The sequence below is a fragment of the Pituophis catenifer genome, unplaced genomic scaffold (genome assembly GCF_029215685.1).
Source record: "Pituophis catenifer annectens isolate HBS135680 unplaced genomic scaffold, rPitCat1.0.hap2 SCAF_16, whole genome shotgun sequence".
In the NCBI taxonomy this organism is placed as follows: Eukaryota; Metazoa; Chordata; class Lepidosauria; order Squamata; family Colubridae; genus Pituophis; species Pituophis catenifer.
The window spans coordinates 16424841-16447824 of record NW_027256896.1 but is presented as its reverse complement, the minus strand read 5'-3'; the positions used below and the strand labels follow the sequence as shown (position 1 = coordinate 16447824).

Here is a 22984-nt window from a genome sequence, read left to right as displayed (position 1 = left end):
GTTGCCCTGTAGCTATCCAGCAGCTTCAGTTGCTAGTAATACTTAAGTGGTGTCTATGAAGCATTCTTGGAAACAGTGAGAAATGCTAGAAATTGAAGGTTCACCTTGTAACACACCAACTTCCCATTGCATACGGCTTTATTAAAATATTTTTTTTATAAAAAAACCTAATCCAGATGGGACAGGGAGATGATGAACATTACAATGGACATTTGCATTCTGCATGATCTGTTAGATGGAAAATACACACTCTTCCAGTGGTAAAATCCAATTTTTTTTTTTACTACTGATTCTGTGAACGTGGCTTGGTGGGCGTGGTGTGGCTTGGTAGGTGTGGCAGGAGAAGGATACTGCAAAATCTCCATTCCCACCCCACTCCAGGGGAAGGATATTGCAAAATCTCCATTCCCACCCCACTCTGGGGCCAGCCAGAAGTGGTATATTTGCCGGTTCTCCGAACTACTCAAAATTTCCACTGCCAGTTCTCCAGAACCTGGCAGAACCTGCTGGATTTCACCCCTGCACTCTTCATTTACTTCCACTATTAGGTATCTAAGATTTTCCCAACGATAAAAACAGTTAGACCGTAAACACACTTTTGAGTTCTCTGTCTTTCATATTTGGCAAATAAGTTCTTTCGATCGTCAAGGCTGGGCCTGTGGTTGACTTTTGTTCTTCAAGAAGGCATCTACTTTTTTCCCCCAACACTGTCCTCTCCTCCGTGCCTCTAATGGGGCCAAGAGTTAAAGACATATCCCATAACCGAGGACTATTTTTTGCCTGTCCTGCTGTTCTAAGCAAGTCTTCCTTTCAACGCTACCAGAACCTCAGTTCTCCGCATGCAGTGACGATTATTTTCATCCAGTGGCCAACAGCGTGTTGAGTGGGTCAATCAATTGTGCACCACTGGATACTTGCGTCTTCTTTCGGCCATCCGTAAGAGCTGTTTTTCTAAGATGGTTAATCCTCCCTTAATCTTTAGGGCCATCTTAGTGTTGAGCGAAAGGAGGAAAACCTAAATAATTCAACAATTTAAGGATGGCTCTCCCTGATTACATCACCGACGGCCCCAGCCGTGAGATACGGTTACGGAGTCGCCATGGGGACCGTTCTAGATAATCTGTTTTGAAAATCCACAGGTGGAGAATATCGAATGGCAGCTAGAGCAATTTGGGTTCCAATTGCGGATCGAGCAGAATCTTAATCTCCCCCAAGCAGCCGGAACGATAAATATTACCCCCCAAAAATTGTCTCTAATTTGGGACATTTTCCTACAAAGGAGGTCTCATACCGTCATGCTGACGGCCCCATCTTGGAAGAGAATCGTCCCAAGGAAATGTGTATTATTCGCTAGTATTGGTTTCTTTTAATATTTCAAAACAGGAAACCAATTCAGATGCCTTAGTAGGAAGTCGGTCTGCCGGCCAGCAACGAGCTGGGGGAGGCCCACGGAGGCTCCATTTTGGCCAGCAATTGGGGGAGGTAATAAAACTGCCCTCTCATTAGTGTGGCTGACCCCCCAATGATGTCATTATTCTAATTAAGGGAGGCAGAAAGCAATGCTTGAGATGGAAGCTGTCATCAATGAATAAAGAAGCACCAGTAACTATAGATCGTCATCTGCACGGAAGGATCTCCTTCGGTCTGAAATGCAATTCTGTTTCACTTTGGAGACCAACCCTTCGGATAGGATTAGCATAATCCGGAACTCTGGGATGAGATTTCATCCAATCTTCTCTTTTTTTTTTTTATTGCAAAAGTTTTACAATTACATTTTCACCCCTTTTTCCCCCCCCCACCTCCCCCCCCAAGCTTCCCAACCTCCCTAACCCTCCCTAACCCTCCCCTCCCCCCAGACTTCCCTATAATATACTCATACTCATAAAGAACCCTTAATATAACACTTATATGTAGACTTGAACCCCTCCCTCCCCTGTATAATTTTTCTCTTTACCTCATTACATTAAAATATTTCTAATACATTATTTTCAAATAAAAGCTATTTGATACTTTCTAGTTTGATATTTGTTCTGAACATATTCTATCCACCTTTTCCATTCCCATTCATAAGTCTCTTGTGAACAATCTTTTAAATATGCTGAAATCTTCGCCATCTCTGCAAAACTGGCCATCTTCAAAGTCCATTCCTCAATAGTGGGTAAAACTTCATTCTTCCAGTATTTACCTATCAACAATCTTGCTGCTGTTATCATATACAATCTTCTCTTTGTTTGTTTGTTTGTTTGTTTATATCCTGCCATTATTGTTTTTACAAACAATTCAAGGCAGCGAACATATTCAACACACCTCCTATTTTCCCCACAACAAAAATCCTGTGAGGTGAGTTGGGCTGAGAGAGGATGACTGGCCCACCCAGCTGGTTTTCATGCCTAAAGTGGGACTAGAACTCACCGTCTCCTAGTGGTTGGTCCAAAGTCATCCAGTTGGCTTTCGTGATTAAGGAAGGACTAGAACTCACTGCCTCCTGGTGATTGGCCCAAAGTCATCCAGCCAGCTTTCATGCATAAGGTGGGACTAGAACTCACCATCTCCTAGTGGCTGGTCCAAAGTCACCCAGTCAGCTTTTGTGATTAAAGAAGGACTAGAACTCACCGCCTCCTGGTGATTGGCCCAAAGTCACCCAGCTAGCTTTCATGCCTAAAGTGGGACTAGAACTCACCATCTCCTAGTGATTGGCCCAAAGTCACCCAGTTGGCTTTCATGCCTAAGGTGGGACTAGAACTCACCGTCTCCTAGTGATTGGTCCAAAGACAACCAGCCAGCTTTTGTGATTAAGGAAGGACTAGAACTCACTGCCTCCTGACGATTGGCCCAAACTCATCCAGCTAGCTTTCATGCCTAAGGTGGGACTAGAACTCACCGTCTCCTAGTAATTTGTCCAAAGTCAGCCAGCCATCTTTCATGATTAAGGAAGGACTAGAACTCACTTTCTCCTGGTGATGGGCCCAAACTCATCCAGCCAGCTGTCATGCCTAAGGTGGGACTAGAACTCATTGTCTCCCTGTTTTCTAGCCTTAACCATGAGACCAAACAGATTCATTTCACTTACTTGACTTGATTTTCTGGGCTCCTTACTAGTTAGTTCTTTTGAACCATTTCATTCTTTCCAAGTCATTGCTGAAGGACAAGATTGGGCAAAAAGTTATTTCACAGTTGGAAGTCCCTGATTTCTGCATCTCTGCTTTGAAGGTTTTCTGGCCCCTCATGAGTAAAAATCTACCTCAACATTGATAAGATAAGCATTCCTACGGAGATGTCGAAATGTTGAGAGATAAATCAGAAAAGGGCAATTCACCAGCCAACGTCGTTGATACCGATAAAGGAGAATACGTGTAGCTCAGAGGTGAAGTAAGTGGTCCTTGGTGCTCTCTGAGCTTGGGGGTTTTCTTGCAGACGTTTCCTGACCCAACTACGTAATATAATCAGTGCTAGAATGGAGTGGGGTTTGTGGAGTGGAGAAGGGGAGGAGGAGAGGGAAGTGGGGGAGGAGGAGGAGATAGAGAAGGAGAAGGAAAAGGAAAAGGAGAAGCAGAAGCAGAAGGGGATGGGGAAGGGGAAGGGGAAGGAGAAGGAGAAGGAGAAGGAGAAGGGGATGGGAAAGGAGAAGGAGAAGGAGAAGGAGAAGGAGAAGGAGAAGGAGAAGGAGAAGGAGAAGGAGAAGGAGAAGGAGAAGGAGAAGGAGAAGGAGAAGGAGAAGCAGAAGGGGATGGGGAAGGGGAAGGGGAAGGGGAAGGAGAAGGAGAAGGAGAAGGAGAAGGAGAAGGAGAAGGAGAAGGGGAAGGAGAAGGAGAAGGAGAAGGAGGAGGAGAAGGAGAAGGAGAAGGAGAAGGAGAAAGAGAAGGAGAAGGAGAAGGAGAAGGAGACAATGAGGTCCTTGATGCTCTCTGAGCTTGGTTGTTTTCTTGCAGACATTTCATTACCCAGCTAGATAACATTATCAGTGCTAGAAGGGAATGGGATTTGCGGAGAAGAGGAGAAGGAGAAGGAGAAGGAGAAGGAGACCTGTGTGGTCCTTGATGCTCTCTGAGGTTGGAGGTTTCCTTGTAGACATTTCATTACCCAAACTAACATCATCAGTGCTTGTCATGAGGTTCCCTAGTTTGGGTTAATGAAACATCTGCAAGAAAACCACCAAGCTCAGGAGGAGCCCCCGACATCATTGAACCAAGCTAGATACATTGCAAAGGGATATCACATAAGCCTTCCTGGTAGCACCAGGCATGGCTGAGACACCAACATGGCTCTGAAGAAGCAATTATCTAGGTTTGGAGGTCTTGCATGCCTGTTAAGATAAGCGTGTCCAGGAGGGCATCATATCTCTACAGCTATCCTTGGGGGTGGGGAGGTGTTTGTCCTTCCTCATTATCTCTGGATGGACTTTGTGAAGGATACGTGTCACTGAAACCCACAACACCAAAGTATCTCCTGCACAACATATGCGCTCATTCTAAAAGACACCTACCAAGTAATATCACAGCTATTTTCTTCGCCGCCAGAATCCAAGTTAATTAGGTAAGACCTCTATGTATTATCAATGTTCCTTCCTTCCTTCCTTCCTTCCTTCCTTCCTTCCTTCCTTCCTTCCTTCCTTCCTTCCTTCCTTCCTCCTTTGAATATATATAGCTAGGTGTCAATCTTCTGTTCTCCCTTCCTAGGTTCTTCAATAAAAATAGCTAGATTCCTCCCTCCCTCCCTCCCTCCCTCCCTTCTTTCCTTTGTTCCTCCCTTCTTTCCTTTCTTCCTTGGTTCTTTGAATACATATAGCTAGATGTCAACCTTCTCTTCTCCCTTCCTAGATTCTTCAATAAAAATAGCTAGATTCCTTCCTTCCTTCCTTCCTTCCTTCCTTCCTTCCTTCCTTCCTTCCTTCCTTCCTTCCTTCCGCCTTTGAATACATACAGCTAGATGTCAACCTTCTCTTCGGTTCTTCAATAAATATAGCTAGATTCCTTCCTTCCTTCCTTCCTTCCTTCCTTCCTCGAAGCCAACTTTTATCTTGGACCTTTAGGCCCGACACATTTACTGCTGTGGGAAACTGAGAGCGGGGATTGCATGGAGCAAGGGTGATATATAGCCATAATAATATTCTTTCTTACGGAGTCAAGACCAGGGCTGGATTTTCCTATAGGCTAACTAGGCTTCAGCCTAGGGCCTCAAGATCAAGAGGGGCCTACACAGTGGTGGGATTCTGGGGGTTCTAGGGGGTTCGGCCGAACCCTTTGTTAAATTGCTGGCTCGCCCGCCCCTCGCCTCCCACCCCCGCGACGCCAGCCTACCGTAGCCAGGGGTGGGCAATTGTGGCTCTTTTACAACCTGTGGCCTTCAACTCCCAGAATTCCTGAGACAGCTTGGCTGTCTCAGGAATTCTGGGAGTTGAAGGCCACAGGTTGTAAAAGAGCCACAATTGCCCACCCCTTCCCTAGCCTGAGTTCCGCTGCCTGGGATCCACGTGGGCTGCCACGTGATTCCCCACCGGCTCCGGACGCAAGAGAGCAGGATGGAGAAAGCCGCTTCCATGCCTTCACTCACCCTCACTCTCTGTTCTGTTGGATCATCGGCCGTTCGCTTACCCAGCCCACTCCCAATCTATTGCTGCCTCCGATGGCTAGAGGAAAAAAAACTGTTTAAATTCTTGCCTCGGGGCTTCAAAGGGCCGCCCTAGAGCCAGTGCTGCAGCCGAACCCTTTGTTAAATTGCTGGCTTGCCTCGCCCCTCCGCACCACTATTTATTGCCAATAAATAGTGGTGGGCGAGGGGCGGGGGAGCCAGCAATTTAACAAAGGGTTCGGTGTTTTTTTGGTAATTTTATTGGCCCCCGGAGCTTCAGCAGAGGCTAATTAGCCTTTGCTTAGATCGGCTCCCGAACCCCAGCTGATTTGCTCTCAGCTGTTTTGCTCACGGATCTGCTCCTTGCTTGCAAAGAGTGCTGATTTCCCCGCCCCCTCCAGCTATACCGAAAAACGAAAGAGAAAGTAAAGCAGGCTGTTGTCTTTGCACGTTGGAAAATTACGCAGGCAGATTTCTTTTTCCTCACCAAAAAAGGTAGGTGCAAACAACAGGAAATTTAGGGAAAAAGAGGAGATTTTAAAACACAAAAGAGAAAAAGCTCTATTTAACTAGGGAATTGTAATAATTGAGATACTATTAATTGTATATTGTGTTGAAAGCAGAAATGGTTAAGTTGTGGTTTGGAGGAATATATGGGGGAAATTATTTGGTTTATTATTATTGGTAAATATAATTAATTGATTTGTAAGAAATTGGATTGCATGGAAATAATTGGAATATTCATGTTCATATTGATTAATATACAAAAAAGGTAGTTATATGACTTCCTGTTTGCTGCTGGCCGCCGCCAGACGTTCCTTTGGGATCGTCAGCTTCCATAGCCTGTCAGAGCCGCCTTCACAACGGAACGGCGGCTCGAAAAAACTCCGTTCCCATGAGGAAACGGAGATAGAGCCGGCAGGGGTGGGTAGAACTCTCTGCAGAGTCCCAAAAGTTTTTCTTTTACTTTTGGGATGGAGCGGATGAGATGCCCCATATCCCCAGCCGCTGCTCCGGGCTTTGGGAGACCTCTGCTAATGCAGAGCTAGGCGTCAAAAGCAAGCCTGCGAATTTGACAGATTACTCAAAGAAAATGTGAGCTGGACCTGTAATACTGAAGCGCAAGTATTTTACTTATCTTTTAAAAATTACTTAAGAGAATAGAGGAAGAGAAAGAGGAAAAAAGGTTTTTTTTTAAAATGGCGTCTGCCGCGGCTGGAGAAGAGTTTGAGAGGGAAAGTTCTTCCGTTTTTTATTCTTACAATGTAGCGGAATAAATACCACTGGCTACATTTGTAGACAAAACTCCGCTCCTGTTTTTGTTTTTCTCTTTTTCCCCTGGAGGCCTGATTGTTGCTGGCTGGAAGTCTTTTGTCTTGTTTTTTTTTTTTCTTCTAACAAAGCCTGCTTAGGCGGAAACATGGCACTGAGGCTTGTGAAGTCAGACAAAAAAATAGGTGGGGGGGATTCCCCCACTAAGAATTTAAAGGAACAAGTTTTAACTCTTCAGTCCCAGAAACCTGATTTTAATATAATAGAATTTCTCTTAGAGGAGATTGAAAGAAGGGATGAGATTGTGAATCAGCAACTTGAAAAATTTAAGCAGGAAACTAAGGAATTGGTGAAATCCAAGTTTGACTTTTTGCAGCAAAAAATTTTAAAAATGTCAGAATTCATGATTCGGTTGGAAACAAATGCTAATTTACTAGAGTCAAAAATGGATGAAATTCAAGACAAATTGGACAATAGAATTCAAAAAATTGAAAATGATTTGTTAAATATTCAGGATTATAGTTCAGAAGAAAAATTTAAAATGGATGCTGATCAAAAGTCTGGTAATGTAGAAACTCTGCAACAGAGGATTGAAAAAGAGGTTCTAAAGATACAATATAATTTTACAGAATATGCAATAAGACTTAGAGGTTTGCAGGAAAATAACAGAGATGACTTAAGGAAAATATCTTCTGAATTTCTAGCTGGGATTTTAAAGATTCAACCTGAGGAAGTGTTTTGTAGGATTGACAGAGCTTATCGAATAAACTCCTGGACTGCCAAGCAAAGGCAATTGCCTAGAGATGTGGTAATCTATTTTTCAGATAAAGAAATTAGGAATAAAATTGTGCAAAATTCCTTCAATTCTAATTTGCAATTGTATGGAAGAAAGATTTGGATTTACAAGGAACTCCCACCTAAGATATTAATGGAAAGGAAGAAATTTGGCTTTCTGGTGTCTGAGTTAAAAAGGAGAAATATTCAATTCCGGTGGGACGTCCCAGTTGGTATTATATTGAGATATCAAGGAGAAAGATACCAGTTAAATACTGTTGAAAGAGCGGAAGAATTTTATCAAAATAGGTTGAAAATGAATTTAACGTCTTCAGATATAATACAGGATAAGCAGAAGGAGCTGGAACTAAAGACAGAGACTGTACCAGATAAATTGCCTTTGGATTTATCGGATACCCCAGCTGGATTATCTACAAATTCGAGAGAAGTGCCATCTGATTTTAATGTGATGACTTATCAAGGCAAGGACAAGCATGGAAACCAATTAGAGGATATACAAGGGATAAAAAAGAAACGCGAGACACAAAAAATTAGGATGGAAGTCAAACCCACAAAAAGAAAACAAAAAAGAAATAGGTTGTGCAAAAATAGAAATTTCTAACCCAAGCAACAGTGAAGCCAGTGATTTTAAAATATGAATGATTATGTGAAAACATAGAGGAGGCGACACATTGGTCAATATCATCCTGAGGATAGTGGCAGATCTCTGCATTGCCGTAATTTTGGGACATGGAAAGAGCCTCAAATTGATGGTTTTGAATTATCTACTTTGAAACTTCTTTTTGTGTTGATAAATATATTATAATTATTTTGAATTATAAGGCAAGAGAATCATATTGGGACATGCAGAAGATCGGGTTGTTACCCAATACGATGATGGAAATTAATAATCCTGATGAAACCCACAATTATTATTATATGGAATATAATTATAATGTCACTCGGGTGGTTGTTTTTACTTTTATATATATAAGAAGATGTTTACTACTGATGGGGGCAGATATGATTGGAGACCTTGAATAAACTGTTGCATCAGCAAGCTATGTTACCCTATTATGGATGTTGGTTCTAACAATCCAGTGGAAAGACTTCAAGAAGATATTATATGGACTATAAATTTAAAGTTATTGTCTTTTCTTTTTTTATTTAGATATAATGGAATATATATATATATATATATTTAAGTAGTGTGGGCAGTGAATTAAAGATATCAAGAGTTGTGTATGGTAAATTTGTAAGACAGTGGGTGAATAAGCTAGCTACAGATTGATTAGTTTAAGAAAAGGGATTTTTAAGTGATACATTTAGGGGAGTGGAGGAAATGGATAGAGTGGAATAAATGTTAAATTAGATTTTATGGGGAGCCCGCTTTGAAATGTTATTAAAGTAGGACTTATCGTATAGTTTTAAAGTGGAAGGTGGTTTTGAATTGTTGCAATAATGTATAGATATAAAACACTATTATGCTAAATTAGAAGTTATTTTATAATAGTTATAGTATAATGTGTTTGTTTTTTGTTTTGTTTTTTTCTCTTCTTCTTTTCTGAGATGTATGGATAAAGGGGGATTTATAATACTTTTAGTAAGTAAAGGTCAGTATTTTGAGGAGGGAGTAAGTAATCTGTTATGAATTAGGGTTTTTTTTTTTGTTACGAAGAAGTCACAGGGGGGGAAGGGTGGGGAGGGGGGGGTTAGGGAGGGGGGGGGAGGGGGGGGAAAAAGGGGGAAAAATTTGTATTTGAAAACTTTTTCAATAAAAAGAAATCAAAAAAAAAAAAAAAAAAGGTAGTTATATAACTAATTGATTTATATTAACATGTTGAATTCATATCAAACAACTGTAATATTACATAATTAACCAATGTGAGGATGGATATAAAAATAGATGACAATGGGAAGGGGTATAATATAGAGTAGAAGGGAAAAATTGAATTTGATTAAGATTAGAGATGAGGATGAGGGTAATATTGGTTTTTTACAAAAATAGATGAGGAATAAATATGGCAAAAAGGAAATATAGAAATTGTAAATTTAATTGAAATGACTAAACACTGTTTAAATTTGTGAACCGGCCAAATACTCTGTTCAAAGAAAATACATTGTATGTTTGTATGTGTGTTTCTAATTATTGTTATTTATTCATATTTGTTCTCTTTTATTCTTTAAAATTTAACAATTCATTCTTTATCTTAATATCTTTATATTTGTTTGGGGTTGGCTTTCTTCCCTTTCATCTTTTTTATTGTACAGCAATCTTTCTCCTCAAAGCTACCACCTCTCTTTTCTTTCCTTCTTACTTTCTCTTCCTCCCCCTCTTCTTCTCCTCCCTACTTCCTCTTCCTTTCTCCTTCTCCTCCTCTCTTCCTCCCTCTCTCTCCTACTCTAATTTCCCTTCCCTTCCTTCATCCCTCTCTATTGCTGTATCCTTTTATGCATATGGACTACTCAGAGGGCTGAAAAAGTTATTTCTGACTGGTCCTCGCACTTTTGACCAGTCCTCGAACTTACGACTGTCCTCACATTTTACGTTTTTTGCCCTATCTTGTCACCATGGTGAAGAAAAGCAGTTGTGAAATTAGTGACATGGTTGTTAAGAAAGCTGCACGGGCATAAATGTGAGGATGGTCATAAGTGTGAGGACCGGTCAAAAGTGCGAGGCCCAGTCAGAAATGACTTTTTTCGACTTCCGGTTTGTTGCTTGTCGCTGCCAGACGTTCCTCTGGGATCGTCAGCTTCCATCGCCTGTCAGAGCCGCCTTCACAACGGAAAGGCGGCTCGAAAAAACTCCGTTTCCATGAGGAAACGGAGATAGAGCCGGCAGGGGTGGGTAGAACTCTCTGCGGAGTCCCAAGAGTTTTTCCTTTACTTTTGGGACGGAGCGGATGAGATGCCCCGTATCCCCAGCCGCTGCTCCGGGCTTTGGGAGACCTCTGCTGAAATGCAGAGCCAGGCGTCAAAAGCAAGCCTGCAAATTTAACAGACTACTCAAAGAAAATGTGAGCTGGACCTGTAATACTGAACTGCAAGTATTTTACTGATTTTTTAAAAGAAATTACTTAAGAGAGAGGAGGAAAAGAAAGAGGAAAAAAAAAAGCCTTTTAAAATGGCGTCGGCTGGAGGAGAGGCAGAAAGGGAAAGTCCTTCCGTTCTTTATTACTACAATGTAGCGGAATAAATACCACTGGCTACATTTGTAGACAAAACTTCGCTCCTGTGTTTTTTTCTCTTTTTCTCTCCCTTGGAGACCTGATATTGTTGTTGATTGGAAAGAAGTCTTTCTTGCTTTTTTTTTTTACAAAGCCTGCCTGGGCGGAAACATGGCACTGAGACTCATAAAGTCAGATAAACAAGAAGGGGGGGGGGATTCCCCCACCAACAACTTAAAGGAACAAGTCTTAACTCTTCAGTCTGAGAAACCTGATTTTAATATAATAGAATTTTTTATAGAAGAGATTGAAAGAAGGGAGGAGATTGTGAATCAGCAATTTGAAAAATTTAAGCAGGAAATTAAAGAATTGGTGAAATCTAAGTTTGATTCTTTGGAGAAAATATTCTTAAAAATGGCTAATGGTTTTACAGAATTTATGATGCAGTTGGACACAAATACTAACGTACTAGAGTCTAAAATGGAAGGAATTCAAGATAAATTGGACAATAGAATCCAAAAAATTGAAAATGACTTGATAAATATTCAGGATAATAGCTTAGAAGAAAAATCTAAAATGAATGCTGATCAAAAGTATGGTAATGCAGAAAATTTGCAACAGAAGATTGAAAAAGAGATTTTAATGGTACAATATAATTTTACAGAATATGCGATAAGATTAAGAGGTTTGCAGGAAAATAATAGAGATGATTTAAGGAAAATATCTTCTGAATTTCTAGCTGGGATTCTAAAGGTTCAACCTGATGAAGTGTTTTGTAGGATTGACAGAGTTTATCGAATCAACTCCTGGAGTGCCAAGCAAAGGCAATTGCCTAGAGATGTGATGATTTATTTTACAGACAAAGAAATTAGGAATAACATCGTGCAAAATTCCTTCAATTCTAAGTTGCAATTGTATGGAAGAAAGATTTGGATTTACAAGGAACTCCCACCTAAGATATTGATGGAAAGGAAGAAATTTGGTTTTCTGGTGAATGAGTTAAAAAAGAGAAATATCATATACAGGTGGGACGCCCCAGTTGGTATTATATTTAGATATCAAGGAGAAAGATATCAGCTAAACACTGTTGAAAGAGCGGAAGAATTTTATCAAAATAGGTTGAAAATGAACTTAACATCTTCAGGTATAATACAGGATAAGCAGAAGGAGCCGGAAACAAAGGTAAAATATCGAGATATAGAGATTGTACCAGATGAATTGCCTTTGGATTTATTGGATACCCCAGCTGGACCATCTACAAATCTGAGAGAAGTGGCATCTAACCTTAAGGTGATGACTTATCAAGGCAAGGATAAGCATGGAAACCAATTAGGTGAAATACAAGGGATAAAAAAGAATGAGATACAAAAACAAAACCAACAAAACCAATCTACAAAGCAGAACAAAATCCGACCAGATGATACACAATTTGTAGAAAAGAAACCAGGATGGAAACCAAACCCACAAAAAGTAAAGAAAAAAAAAGAGAAATAGGTGGCATAAAAATAGAAATTTCTAAATCAAGCAACAGTGAAGCCAGTGACTTTAAAATATGAATGATTATGTGTAAACACAGAAGAGGCGACGTATTGGTTAATATCATCCTGAAGATTGTGGCAGATCTCTGCATGGCCGTAATTTGGGGACGTGAAATGAGCCTTAAACTGATGGATTTGAATTATCCATTCTGGAATTTTTTTTTTTGTGTTGATAAATATATTATATTATCTTGAATCACAAGGCGAGAGAATTATGCTGGGGCATGCAGAAGATCGGGTTGTTACCCATTACGATGACGGGAATTAATAATCCTGATGAAACCCACTATTATTATGGAATATAATTATAATGTCACTCGGGTGGTTGTTTTTACTTTTATATATACAAGAAGATATTTACTACTGATGGGGGCAGATATGATTGAAGATCTTGAATAAACTGTTGCACCAGCAAGTTATGTTACCCGATTATGGATGTTCGTTTTACCAATCCAGTGGAAAGACCTTAAAGAAGATACTATATGGATTATAAACTTAAAGTCATTGTCTTTTCTTTTTTCTTTATTTAGATATAGTGGAAAATATAGACATATATTTTTAAGTAGTGTGGGCAGTGAATCAAAGATATTAAGAAATGTTGTGTATGGTAATTTTGCTTGAGAGTGGGTGAATAAGTTAGTTAGTAGATTGATTAGTCTAAGAAAAGGGATTTTTAAGTGATATATTTAGGGGAGTGGAGGAAATGGATAGAGTGGAATAAATGTTAAACTAGATTTGATGGGGAAGGTTGCTTTGAAATGTTATAGTAATATATATAGAAGATTAAATGTTAAAGTAGGACTTATTGTATAGTTTTAAAGTGGAGAAGTTATTTTATAATGTCATAGTATAATATTTTTTTCTTTCCTTTTTTTTCCTTTCTTTTCTCTTCTCTTTTCTGAAATGTATGGATAAAAGGGGGATGTTATAATATTAATAATATTTTTAGTAAGTAAAGGTCAATATCTAGAGGAGGGAGTAAGTATTCTGTTATGAAGTAGGTTTTTTTTGTTATGAAGAAGTCATAGGGGGGGATGGGTGGGGTGGGGAGGGGGGGGTTAGGGAGGGGGAGGGAGAGGGGGGGAAAAAAAGGGGGAAAAATCTGTATTTGAAAACTTTTTCAATAGAAATGACTTTTTTCAGCCCTCTGAAAAAAGTCTATGCACATAGCCACGCCCACACCGGTCACATGACGAGCTACCCATGCCTACACAGTCACGTGACCAGCTAGCCACGCCCACCCAGTCCCATGATTGCCAAGCCACACCTCCAACTAAGCCACGCCCACAGAACCTGTTGTTAAAAAAATTGAATCCCACCACTGGTGAAAGGGCCTCATAAGTGGAATAGCCTAGGGCCTCTTTTCATCTAAATGCGGCCCTGGTCAAGACATCTGCACCTAGGGCAGTGGTTCTCAACCTGTGGGTCGGGACCCCTTTGGGGGGTCGAACGACCCTTTCACAGGGGTCGCCTAAGACCATCGGAAAATACATATTTTCAATGGTCTTAGGAACAATTTTATGGTTGGGGGTCACCACAACATGAGGAACTGTATTAAAGGGTCGCGGCATTAGGAAGGTTGAGAACCACTGACCTAGAGGATTGGGACTGGGAGGCATTGCCAGGGTACCAAGTAACAGCCCCAACGAAAGAAAACTCGAACGATTTAAAATATTAGAGATGTCATATTGGCACAACTGGGAAAACCAGAATCTGAAAGCCTCCAGGTTTTCCCCCACCCAAAGGAAAGTTCAAGTCCCTGCCCAACACTCTCGTGGCCAGCAAATGGTCCAATCCAAACTCCATGCCAACTGGAGATTCCTGCCAGGCCAAACTCTCCAGGTACAGGACAAGATGTCCTTGACTTTCTGAGAAAAGAATCTTATTATGATTATATATCACCCTGTCTCCGTACAATCCCCCTCCTCCCAGTTTCCCACGGTAGTAAATGTGGCAGGCCTGAAGATGCAACAAGAGGCATCTCCAGTTGGGATGGGGCATTGATTGGACCATGTGATGGACATGTAGGTGGTGGTCTTTTCTTTGAACTTTCCTTTGGGTGGGGGAAAACCTGGAAACGTTCAGATTCCGGGTTTCCCAGATGTGCCAATATGACATCTCTAATAAAATGTAACTTTGAGGAACTTCAAGCCTCAGAGTCTTCTTTCGTTGGGGGTGTTACTTGGAATCCTGACACTTGGGTATAAATAGACGGTGGGGAAGACAAAACCCAGTTCATTAGTTAAACGCGACACCTGAGCGCAGTCTCAAATAGTGCACCTGATCCTCGAAAAGGTAACCCAAGTAGCTATTGTCGACCATTGTATCTTATATAAATCAGATAGGGCGCTGTTGGCCAAAGGAGACGCCTTGCTAGAAAATTATTTTCTCTTTGGGTTCTCTGTCATTCCTGCTCTGCGAATCCTGTACAGGAGAAAGTAAGTAGAAAGTAGAGACTGTGAAATGGAGTTTGTAATTTGCCTTCGAGGAATCGTGTAAAGGAGACACATACAAAAAGAAGCATGTGACAAAAGTGCCTCCACTCTTAATTGTGATTAAATTGTTCTGACTTGGATGAATTACAAAGCTGGAAAAACTATGGTACTTAATCTGATACTTGGAGAGAGGAAGGAAGGAAGGAAGGAAGGAAGGAAGGAAGGAAGGAAGGAAGGAAGGAAGGAAGGAAGGAAGGAAGGAAGGAATCTAGCTATATTTATTGAAGAACCTAGGAAGGGAGAACAGAAGGGAGAACCTAGGAAGGGAGAACAGAATATATATCTAGCTATATATATTCAAAGAACCAAGGAAAGAAGGAAGGAAGGAAGGAAGGAAGGAAGGAAGGAAGGAAGGAAGGAAGGAAGGAAGGAAGGAAGGAATATAGCTATATTTATTGAAGAACCTAGGAAGGGAGAACATCTAGCTATATGTATTCAAAGAACCAAGGAAGGAAGGAAGGAAGGAAGGAAGGAAGGAAGGAAGGAAGGAAGGAAGGAAGGAAAAAAGTCTATTTCAATATCATGGATAAAAACAAAAGTGATTGATGAATGATTATACTGATTATTATACTGGTTATGTAGACATTTGTAAGGCAATTTTTAAGAGGCTGTTTCTTCTTTTTATTATTCTTATTTCTCTTATACTGCTTGAGTGAAAATACTGCTTTTTCTTTCCTTATAATACTGCTTTGCTATACCTGCCTTTGGCAGAATCCAAGATGAGCATAAGTGACTTCCTTAGTGCTTCGGATATTGCTGCCGCACTCCAAGATTGTCAAGGTAAGATGACATTGGGGTAAATAAATTAAAAGTTGTTTTATTAGATCTGACCAAAAGCTCAGATGCAGCCTAAGACTGTTTTTCTGAGTCTTGGATTGAGAAATTTACAAACAGAGCTGAATTTCCAGCATCTGGACTCAGAACGAGTCTGGAAACCAAATAATTATTAAAGGTAAAGGTAAAGGTTCCCCTCGCACATATGTGCTAGTCGTTCCCGACTCTAGGGGGCAGTACTCATCTCTGTTTCAAAGCCAAAGAGCCAGCGCTGTCCAAAGACGTCTCCGTGATCATGTGGCCGGCATGACTCAACGCCAAAGGCGCATGGAACACTGTTACCTTCCCACCAAACGTGGTCCCTATTTTTCAACTTCCATTTTTTACGTGCTTTCAAACTGCTAGGTTGGTAGAAGCTGGGACAAGTCACGGGAGCTAACCCTGTTACAACGCGCTAGGGATTTGAACCGCCGAACTGCCGACCTTTCGATCGACACGCTCAGCATCTTAGACACTGAGCCACCACGTCTCTCTTAAATAATAATAATTATTATAAATAAAAGAAATAAATATTAGGCCACCAATGTAGAAGGTGTCTTGCACTTTAAATGTATCTTGATCCCTTCAAAATTGGGTGAGGAGGATGGCCTCTTAATTAATGTTTGTCCAAAACTATCTCTTGAATAGAGATATTTCTATTGTAATTCTTGCATGGTTATCTGGTTTACAAGCAGGATGTGTAACTAATCAGTTTGATTCTTAATAAGAGTTGAAGACTGTAGGCTTCTACCGACATGTTGACATCCAAAAAGAGCCTTGGTAGTACAGTGGTCTAAAGCACCCTGTTATTAAGACCAGCTGCCTGCAATTACTGCAGGTTCGAATCTCGCCAAGGCTCAAGGTCGACTCAGCCTTCCATCCTTTCTAAGGTAGGTAAATTGAGGACCCAGATTGTGGGGGCAATAAGCTGACTTTGTATAAAGCATACAAAAGGATGAAGGCTATTGCTTAGCGCATTGTAAGCCACCCTGAGTCTCCGGAGAAGGGCGGCATATAAATCAAATTTAAAAAATAAATAAATGGGGACTTAGATTTGACTTCCCTTTTAAAATTGTCAGTCCATGTTTTGTGGGGGCTTTTTGCATTTGTTGTCGACAGGATTGGGTTTAGCACATCGGAAGAAGTGTACTTGTGCAAACAAAGTCAACTTGTCTTGCATGGAGGTTTTATAAACCGAGCATCTTTAGTAATAGAATGTATGCAACAAAGCAATGGCAACAAAGATGATTAGGGGACTGGAGGTTAAAACGTATGAAGAATAATTGCAGGAACTGGGTACGATTAATTTAATGAAAAGAAGGACTAGGGGTGACGTGATAGCAGTCTTCCAATATCTCAGGGGCTGCCACAAAGAAGAGGGACTCAAGGTATTCTCCAAAGCACCTGAAGGCAGGACAAGAAGCAACGGGTGGAAACTCATCAAGGAGAGAAGCAACTTAGAACGAAGGAGGAATTCTCTTTATTCTGTCTTTCTAGATATAAGATCAGGATGACAGAAAGGAGGAGGAAGGGGAGAAGTTTATCTTCCTTTCTCCAAAGTTCTACCTCACCATGGTCTTATTTCTCCTTCTCCTTCTCCTTCTCCTTCTCCTTCTCCTTCTCCTTCTCCTTCTCCTTCTCCTTCTCCTTCTCCTTCTCCTTCTCCTTCTTCTTCCTCCTCCTCCTCCTCCTCCTCCTCCTCCTCCTCCTCCTCCTCCTCCTCCTCCTCCTCCTCCTCCTCCTCCTCCTCCTCCTCCTCCTCCTCCTCCTCTTCTTCTTCTTCTTCTTCTTCTTCTTCTTCTTCTTCTTCTTCTTCTTCTTCTTCTTCTTCTTCTTCTTCTTCTTCTTCTTCTCTTCCTAGCTCCAGATAGTTTCAACCACACAAAGTTCTTCCAGCTTACTGGGATGTGTAAAAAGAGCAGCAGTCAAATCAAGGGCATCTTCCAAATCTTAGACCGCGATCAAAATGGATATATCGAAGAAGACGAGATAAAGTAAGGAAGCTCCATAATTTTCTTCTCTCTTTCTTTAAATATATTCTGAGTACTATAGGTAGAATCCTGGTTGTTTTTACTTTGGGGGTGGGGGGGGGAGCCCAAGTAAAGTCTGTGGACTTTCCTTCCTGACAGGCTTGTCTGAAATGGTACTGCAGGTCTCTCATTTAAAATTGCACCTACACCAGGAGTCTCCAATCTTGGCATCTTTAAGACTTGTAGACTTCAACTCCCACAAAGCTGGCTGAGGAATTCTAGGAGTTGAAGTCCACAAGTCTTAAAATTGCCAAGATTGGAGACCCCTGATCTACACAGTTGGAAGATGTAAAAGGCAAACATCTTTGAATTTAAAAACCTTTTCATGCATGTAAGAATATTTCTTGAACTCCTGGCTCCACTCACATTTTATTTTATTTTATTTTATTTTATTTTATTTTATTTTATTTTATTTTATTATTTTATTTTATTTTATTTTATTTATTATTTTATTTTATTTTATTTTATTTTATTTTATTTTATTTTATTTTATTAGTTTAGTTTAGTTTAGTTTAGTTTAGTTTAGTTTAGTTTAGTTTAGTTTAGTTTAGTTTAGTTTAGTTTAGTTTAGTTTAGTTTAGTTTAGTTTATTTATTAGTTTGATTTATATGCCGCCCTTCTCCGAAGACTCAGGGCGGCTTACAATGCTTTTAAGCAATAGCCTTCATACTTTTGTATATACCTGCTTAGTAGGGCTTTTGCCCCTCCCCCCCCCCAGCGGTGTTCTATTTCATACAAAGTCATCTTATTGCCCCCACAATCCAAGTCCTCATTTTACCTACCTCGGAAGGATGGAAGGCTGAGTCAACCTTGAGCCTGGTGAGAATTGAACTCGCAGTAATTGCAGGCAGCTGGCAGCTAAATACTACTTTAACAGTAGTTTAGTCCACTGCACCACCAGTTTAGTTTGTTTATATTTTATTTTATTTTATTTTATATTTTATTTTATTTTATTTTATTTTATTTTATTTTATTTTATTTTATTTTATTATTTTATTTTATTTTATTTTATTTTATTTTATTTTATTTTATTATTTTATTTTATTTTATTTTATTTTATTTTATTTTTATTTTATTTTATTATTTTATTTTATTTTATTTTATTTTATTTTATTTTATTTTATTTTATTTTATTTTATTTTATTTTATTTTATTTATCTATCTATCTATCAACAAGTGCAAGGAAACAAGTAACAGTAAAGACCGGGAGTCCTCAAACTTGGCAGCTTTAAGACTTGTGGACTTAAATAAATAAGCAAAACATAGCCATAAACACATAAAATGAGTACATATAAATGGAAACAGTAGGACAGGGACGGTAGCAGGGGTGGGTTCTACTTACCTTTACTACTGGTTTGCAATGGGGCTGCGCGCGCGTTCTCACTTCACTCGCGGGTGTGCATGTGCATTTCTGTGCATGCGCATAACCGTCCTGATGACATCGGGGTCGGTGGGCGGAGCTTCCCACCGGTTTTACTACCGGTTCTATAGAACCGGTCCGAACCAGGGGCAACCCGCCACTGGATGATAGACACGCTGGGGCACTTATGTACGCCCCCTTAGGGACCTCTTAAGAAATGTGAAAGGTCCACAGTAGACAGTTTAAGGTAAAAGGTATGGGGGTTAGCGAGACTAACAACAGGATCAGGTAGAGTGTTCCAGACAATTACTACTCTATTGCAGAAGTCATATTTCCTACCATCAAGATTAGAGCGAATTACATTGAGTTTGAATCTATTGAGTTAAAGTACTCATTAAGGTACTAATATACTAACGTCTCTCATCATACATGAAGAGATTCAAAATAAGAAATTGTTAAAAAACTTAGTGGAAAGCCAAGTAAAAAAGACAAAATGCCAAATGACCCCCAGGGCAGGGGTCAGCAATCTGCAGCTCTGGAGCCGCATGTGGCTCTTTCACCCCTCTGCTGCGGCTCCCTGTCACTCAAAATATGCGTCACAACCGCCAATGTGTGACACCCGCCGGCACACGGTTTATTGAGCTTTTCAACCCCTGGTAGGCCAACCATGGATAAATCCAAGAAAAGTTTCAGAAGAAAACAGAACATTTAATTCAACTACATATGCTAGTTTTGTGGTCGCTCAAGAAATAGTCAGGCACGGGAAGGGTTTTGTGGCTCCCGGTGTTTTCTTTTCTGTGGGAAACGGGTCCAAATGGCTCTTTTGAGTGTTTAAGGTTGCAGACCCCTGTCCTAGGGCAATGTTTCTCAACTTTGGCAACTTGAAGCTGTGTGGACTTCAACTCCCAGAATTCCCCCAGCCAGCTTGGAATTCTGGGAAATTGAAGTCCACACAGCTTCAAGTTGGCAAGGTTGAGAAACACTGGCTTAGAGTTTTGTCTGGCGTCCCTGATTTATCAACTCGGCTCAAAAGAATGTCGCCACAATCACATGACATTGCTTTTCTTCTCCTCTCTCTAGATACTTCCTCAAGAGGTTTGAGCCCGAGGCTCGCTTCTTAACAGCGACAGAAATTGAAAAATTTATAACGGCAGGAGACCATGATGGAGATGGGAAGGTTGGGGCTGAAGGTAGGAGTTAGTTGACTTGGATTTGTTCTGTCATGCGGTCCCTCCTGAAGATGGAAATGCAATCAATAGATGGGTCTTTTTGAGGGAGGAATGGGATCCTTGCTCCAGGCACCATCTATGGAGGAGCTCCTAGCCAAAATGTGAACCGAGCAAATGGTTTGAGAAGATGACCCATTACTGATAGCAAGCTAAGCTGTGGAAAGAGATGTTCTAGGAGTCACCTGAGATGTTGTTCTCCTGTTCCCTGGGAGTCCCTTAGTTTTGTCCATCACCTTCAACAGAGAAGGTTTATTATGTAGGAGGCAGTGAGAAGAAAAAGGAAGAGAGAATTCAAATTCAAATTCTGCCCTTGGTGAAGAAAAGGTTCCTCAGGAACCCATTTCCAACAACGGTCAATGAAAAAGTCTGGCAAAGTCAACAAGAGTCTCTCTTTTTACTTATTTTTTTATAATCAATTTTTTATTTTATTGCAAATGTTAAAATACAAACTCCCAAAATAACAGAAAAACGAAACACAAGACTACACAAAGAAGAGTGCAGATAAGATGATAGATAGATAGATAGATAGATAGATAGATAGATAGATAGATAGATAGATAGATAGATAGATAGACAGATTGATTATATATCTACTATTCTATATACAGTACATATCTTAGTTCATCTTCAACTCATCTAGTTGAAGAATGGTAGAGAAATCCGGTCAAAATCTTCCAACTGCTACTTCTCCTTTTATTGCAGAATTCGGGGAGATGGTTCAGTCCTAAAGGACCAGAAGTCGCTTGCGTGATGGAAGAACTTCTGCTGCCCAGAAAGAGTTATCTTGAAACTTTCAAACCCAAGGATCTTTTGTTATGCTTTGCCTGCTATTCAGTGGTGTGCTACTACAGGTAGTCCTCAAGATACGACCGTCATGGAGCCTGCCCATTACGGTTGTGACAGTTGTTAGTTGAAGCTGAGCCCATATCTCTGTTCTCCCCAATGAATCATTAAACAAACACATGGGTCACTAAGTGGAGCATGGGATGCTTCAGGGTGGGGGAAGCCCTTGGAGGCCGAGCATAGACCCTGGCCTGGTCCTCCCAAGGCCTCCCCCCCACGTCCCGTGCTCCCCTTCCCATCCCTTGGGTCCCCGTAGAATGGGATAAAGGGGAGAGAGGCAGGAGATGTGTAGCATCCCTGTGATTGGTCATAAGGACGAATGACCACAGAGGCATTGCAGCTGTTGTAACTTTGAAACAGGGTCGTATGTCATTTGGGACCCTCTGTTGTAACTTTGAACATGTCATATCTCGAGGACTACCTGTCCAATTTCCAAATGTTAATTCTCTCAAGCTACCGAATAATTTTGTGCTGGTGCAGATTTCAAAGTCATTGTCTCCGTGGTACAACAGACAGATGTTTCTCTTTGAACATCTGTCTTCTAAGTCAGGATGAAAACTCTTGCCATTTCAGATATCATACACAAGATGAGGTTGGAAAAATAAAAACTAAGCTTGTTGACACCACGTGGGGTGCCGGCATCTCTTCTATGGCTTTTAGATCTGGATACAAGATTTTGGATGTACAGGTAGACCTCAACTTACAACAGTTCATTTAGTGACTGTTTAAAGTTACAACTGCATTGGAAAGAGTGATTTATGACCATTTTTTTTTTCAAAATTTGGACACTTTGACGACTGACTCACATTTAGGACCGTTGAGTGTCCCAAAGAGATGTGATCAGTAGTGGGTTTCAAAATTTACTAACTGTTCTGTGGGTGTGGCTTGGTGGGCGTGGCAGGGGAAGGATACTGTAAAATCTCCATTCCCACCCCACTCCAGGGGAAGTTTACTGCAAAATCCCCATTTCCTCCAGATAAGCTGGGACTTGGGAGGCAGAGAATAGATGGGGGCAGGGCCAGTCAGAATTTTTACTACCAGTTCTCCGAACTACTCAAAATTTCCGCTACCGGTTCTCCAGAACTGGTCAGAACCTGCTGAAACCCACCTCTGCATGTGATCCCCTTCTGCGACCTTCTGACGAGCAAAGTCAATGGGGAAGCCAGATTCACTGAACAACTGTGTTACTAACTTAAGAACTGCTGTGATTCACTTAACAACCGTTGCAAGAAAGATCACAAAATGGGTCACAACTCACTTAACCACTGCTTTGCTTAGCCACAGAAATTTTGGGCTCATTTATGGTCGTTAGGTTGAGGATTACTATAGATTTGATTCCACGCGTAGTAAACAAATCCGGGAAGCGGTAAATAACCAATGAATGAAACTATAATCTTCTTATGCAAACAGTATAAAAATCTGATATAAACCTATCTTTCGCATTCAAAATTGAAAAATCTGATACAAACCTATCTTTGCATTCGAAATTGTCAGCAGCAACAATTTGCTTTTGCACAGAAATAAACGTGTTTGAATTCCACTTTCCTCGACTCCGTTCTTTTTTGAAAGTATATTTTATTGAAGCTTTATTGAATGCCCATCACAATACAAACTACAAATGAAAACAAAGATAGTAAGGAAATGGGGCAATGCTCTTGGTCTGCTGGATCTCTGCTAGTTGGTGATTGAACCTAAAAGGCAGAAGCCATAGCTTCTAGCACATCATTAACCCCTTATTATTGCAAAGATGCTTAAATTAACTGCCTTGATAATAGGAAAGAATTTGTTCATTATTTTTGACCAGAAACCCCTTATAAACATTCTGCATGAAATAGGGAAAAAAAAGAAGCACTAATGAGTCATGACTTTGATGAATATATATATAAAAAATGGTA

General features: G+C 40.5%; 1 protein-coding gene across 1 annotated transcript; it reads left to right on the top strand.

The window, feature by feature from the left end:
- Window positions 1-5993: 5993 nt before the first annotated feature.
- On the top strand, window positions 5994-22629 carry LOC139325325 (parvalbumin, thymic CPV3-like). Its single transcript, XM_070955139.1, has 5 exons — window positions 5994-6063; window positions 15526-15594; window positions 17489-17621; window positions 20098-20207; window positions 20949-22629. Exons 2-5 carry the CDS (start codon window positions 15534-15536, stop codon window positions 20972-20974), a joined length of 330 nt encoding a protein of 109 aa, XP_070811240.1. The 5' UTR covers window positions 5994-6063; window positions 15526-15533; the 3' UTR covers window positions 20975-22629.
- The last annotated feature ends 355 nt before the right edge of the window (window positions 22630-22984 follow it).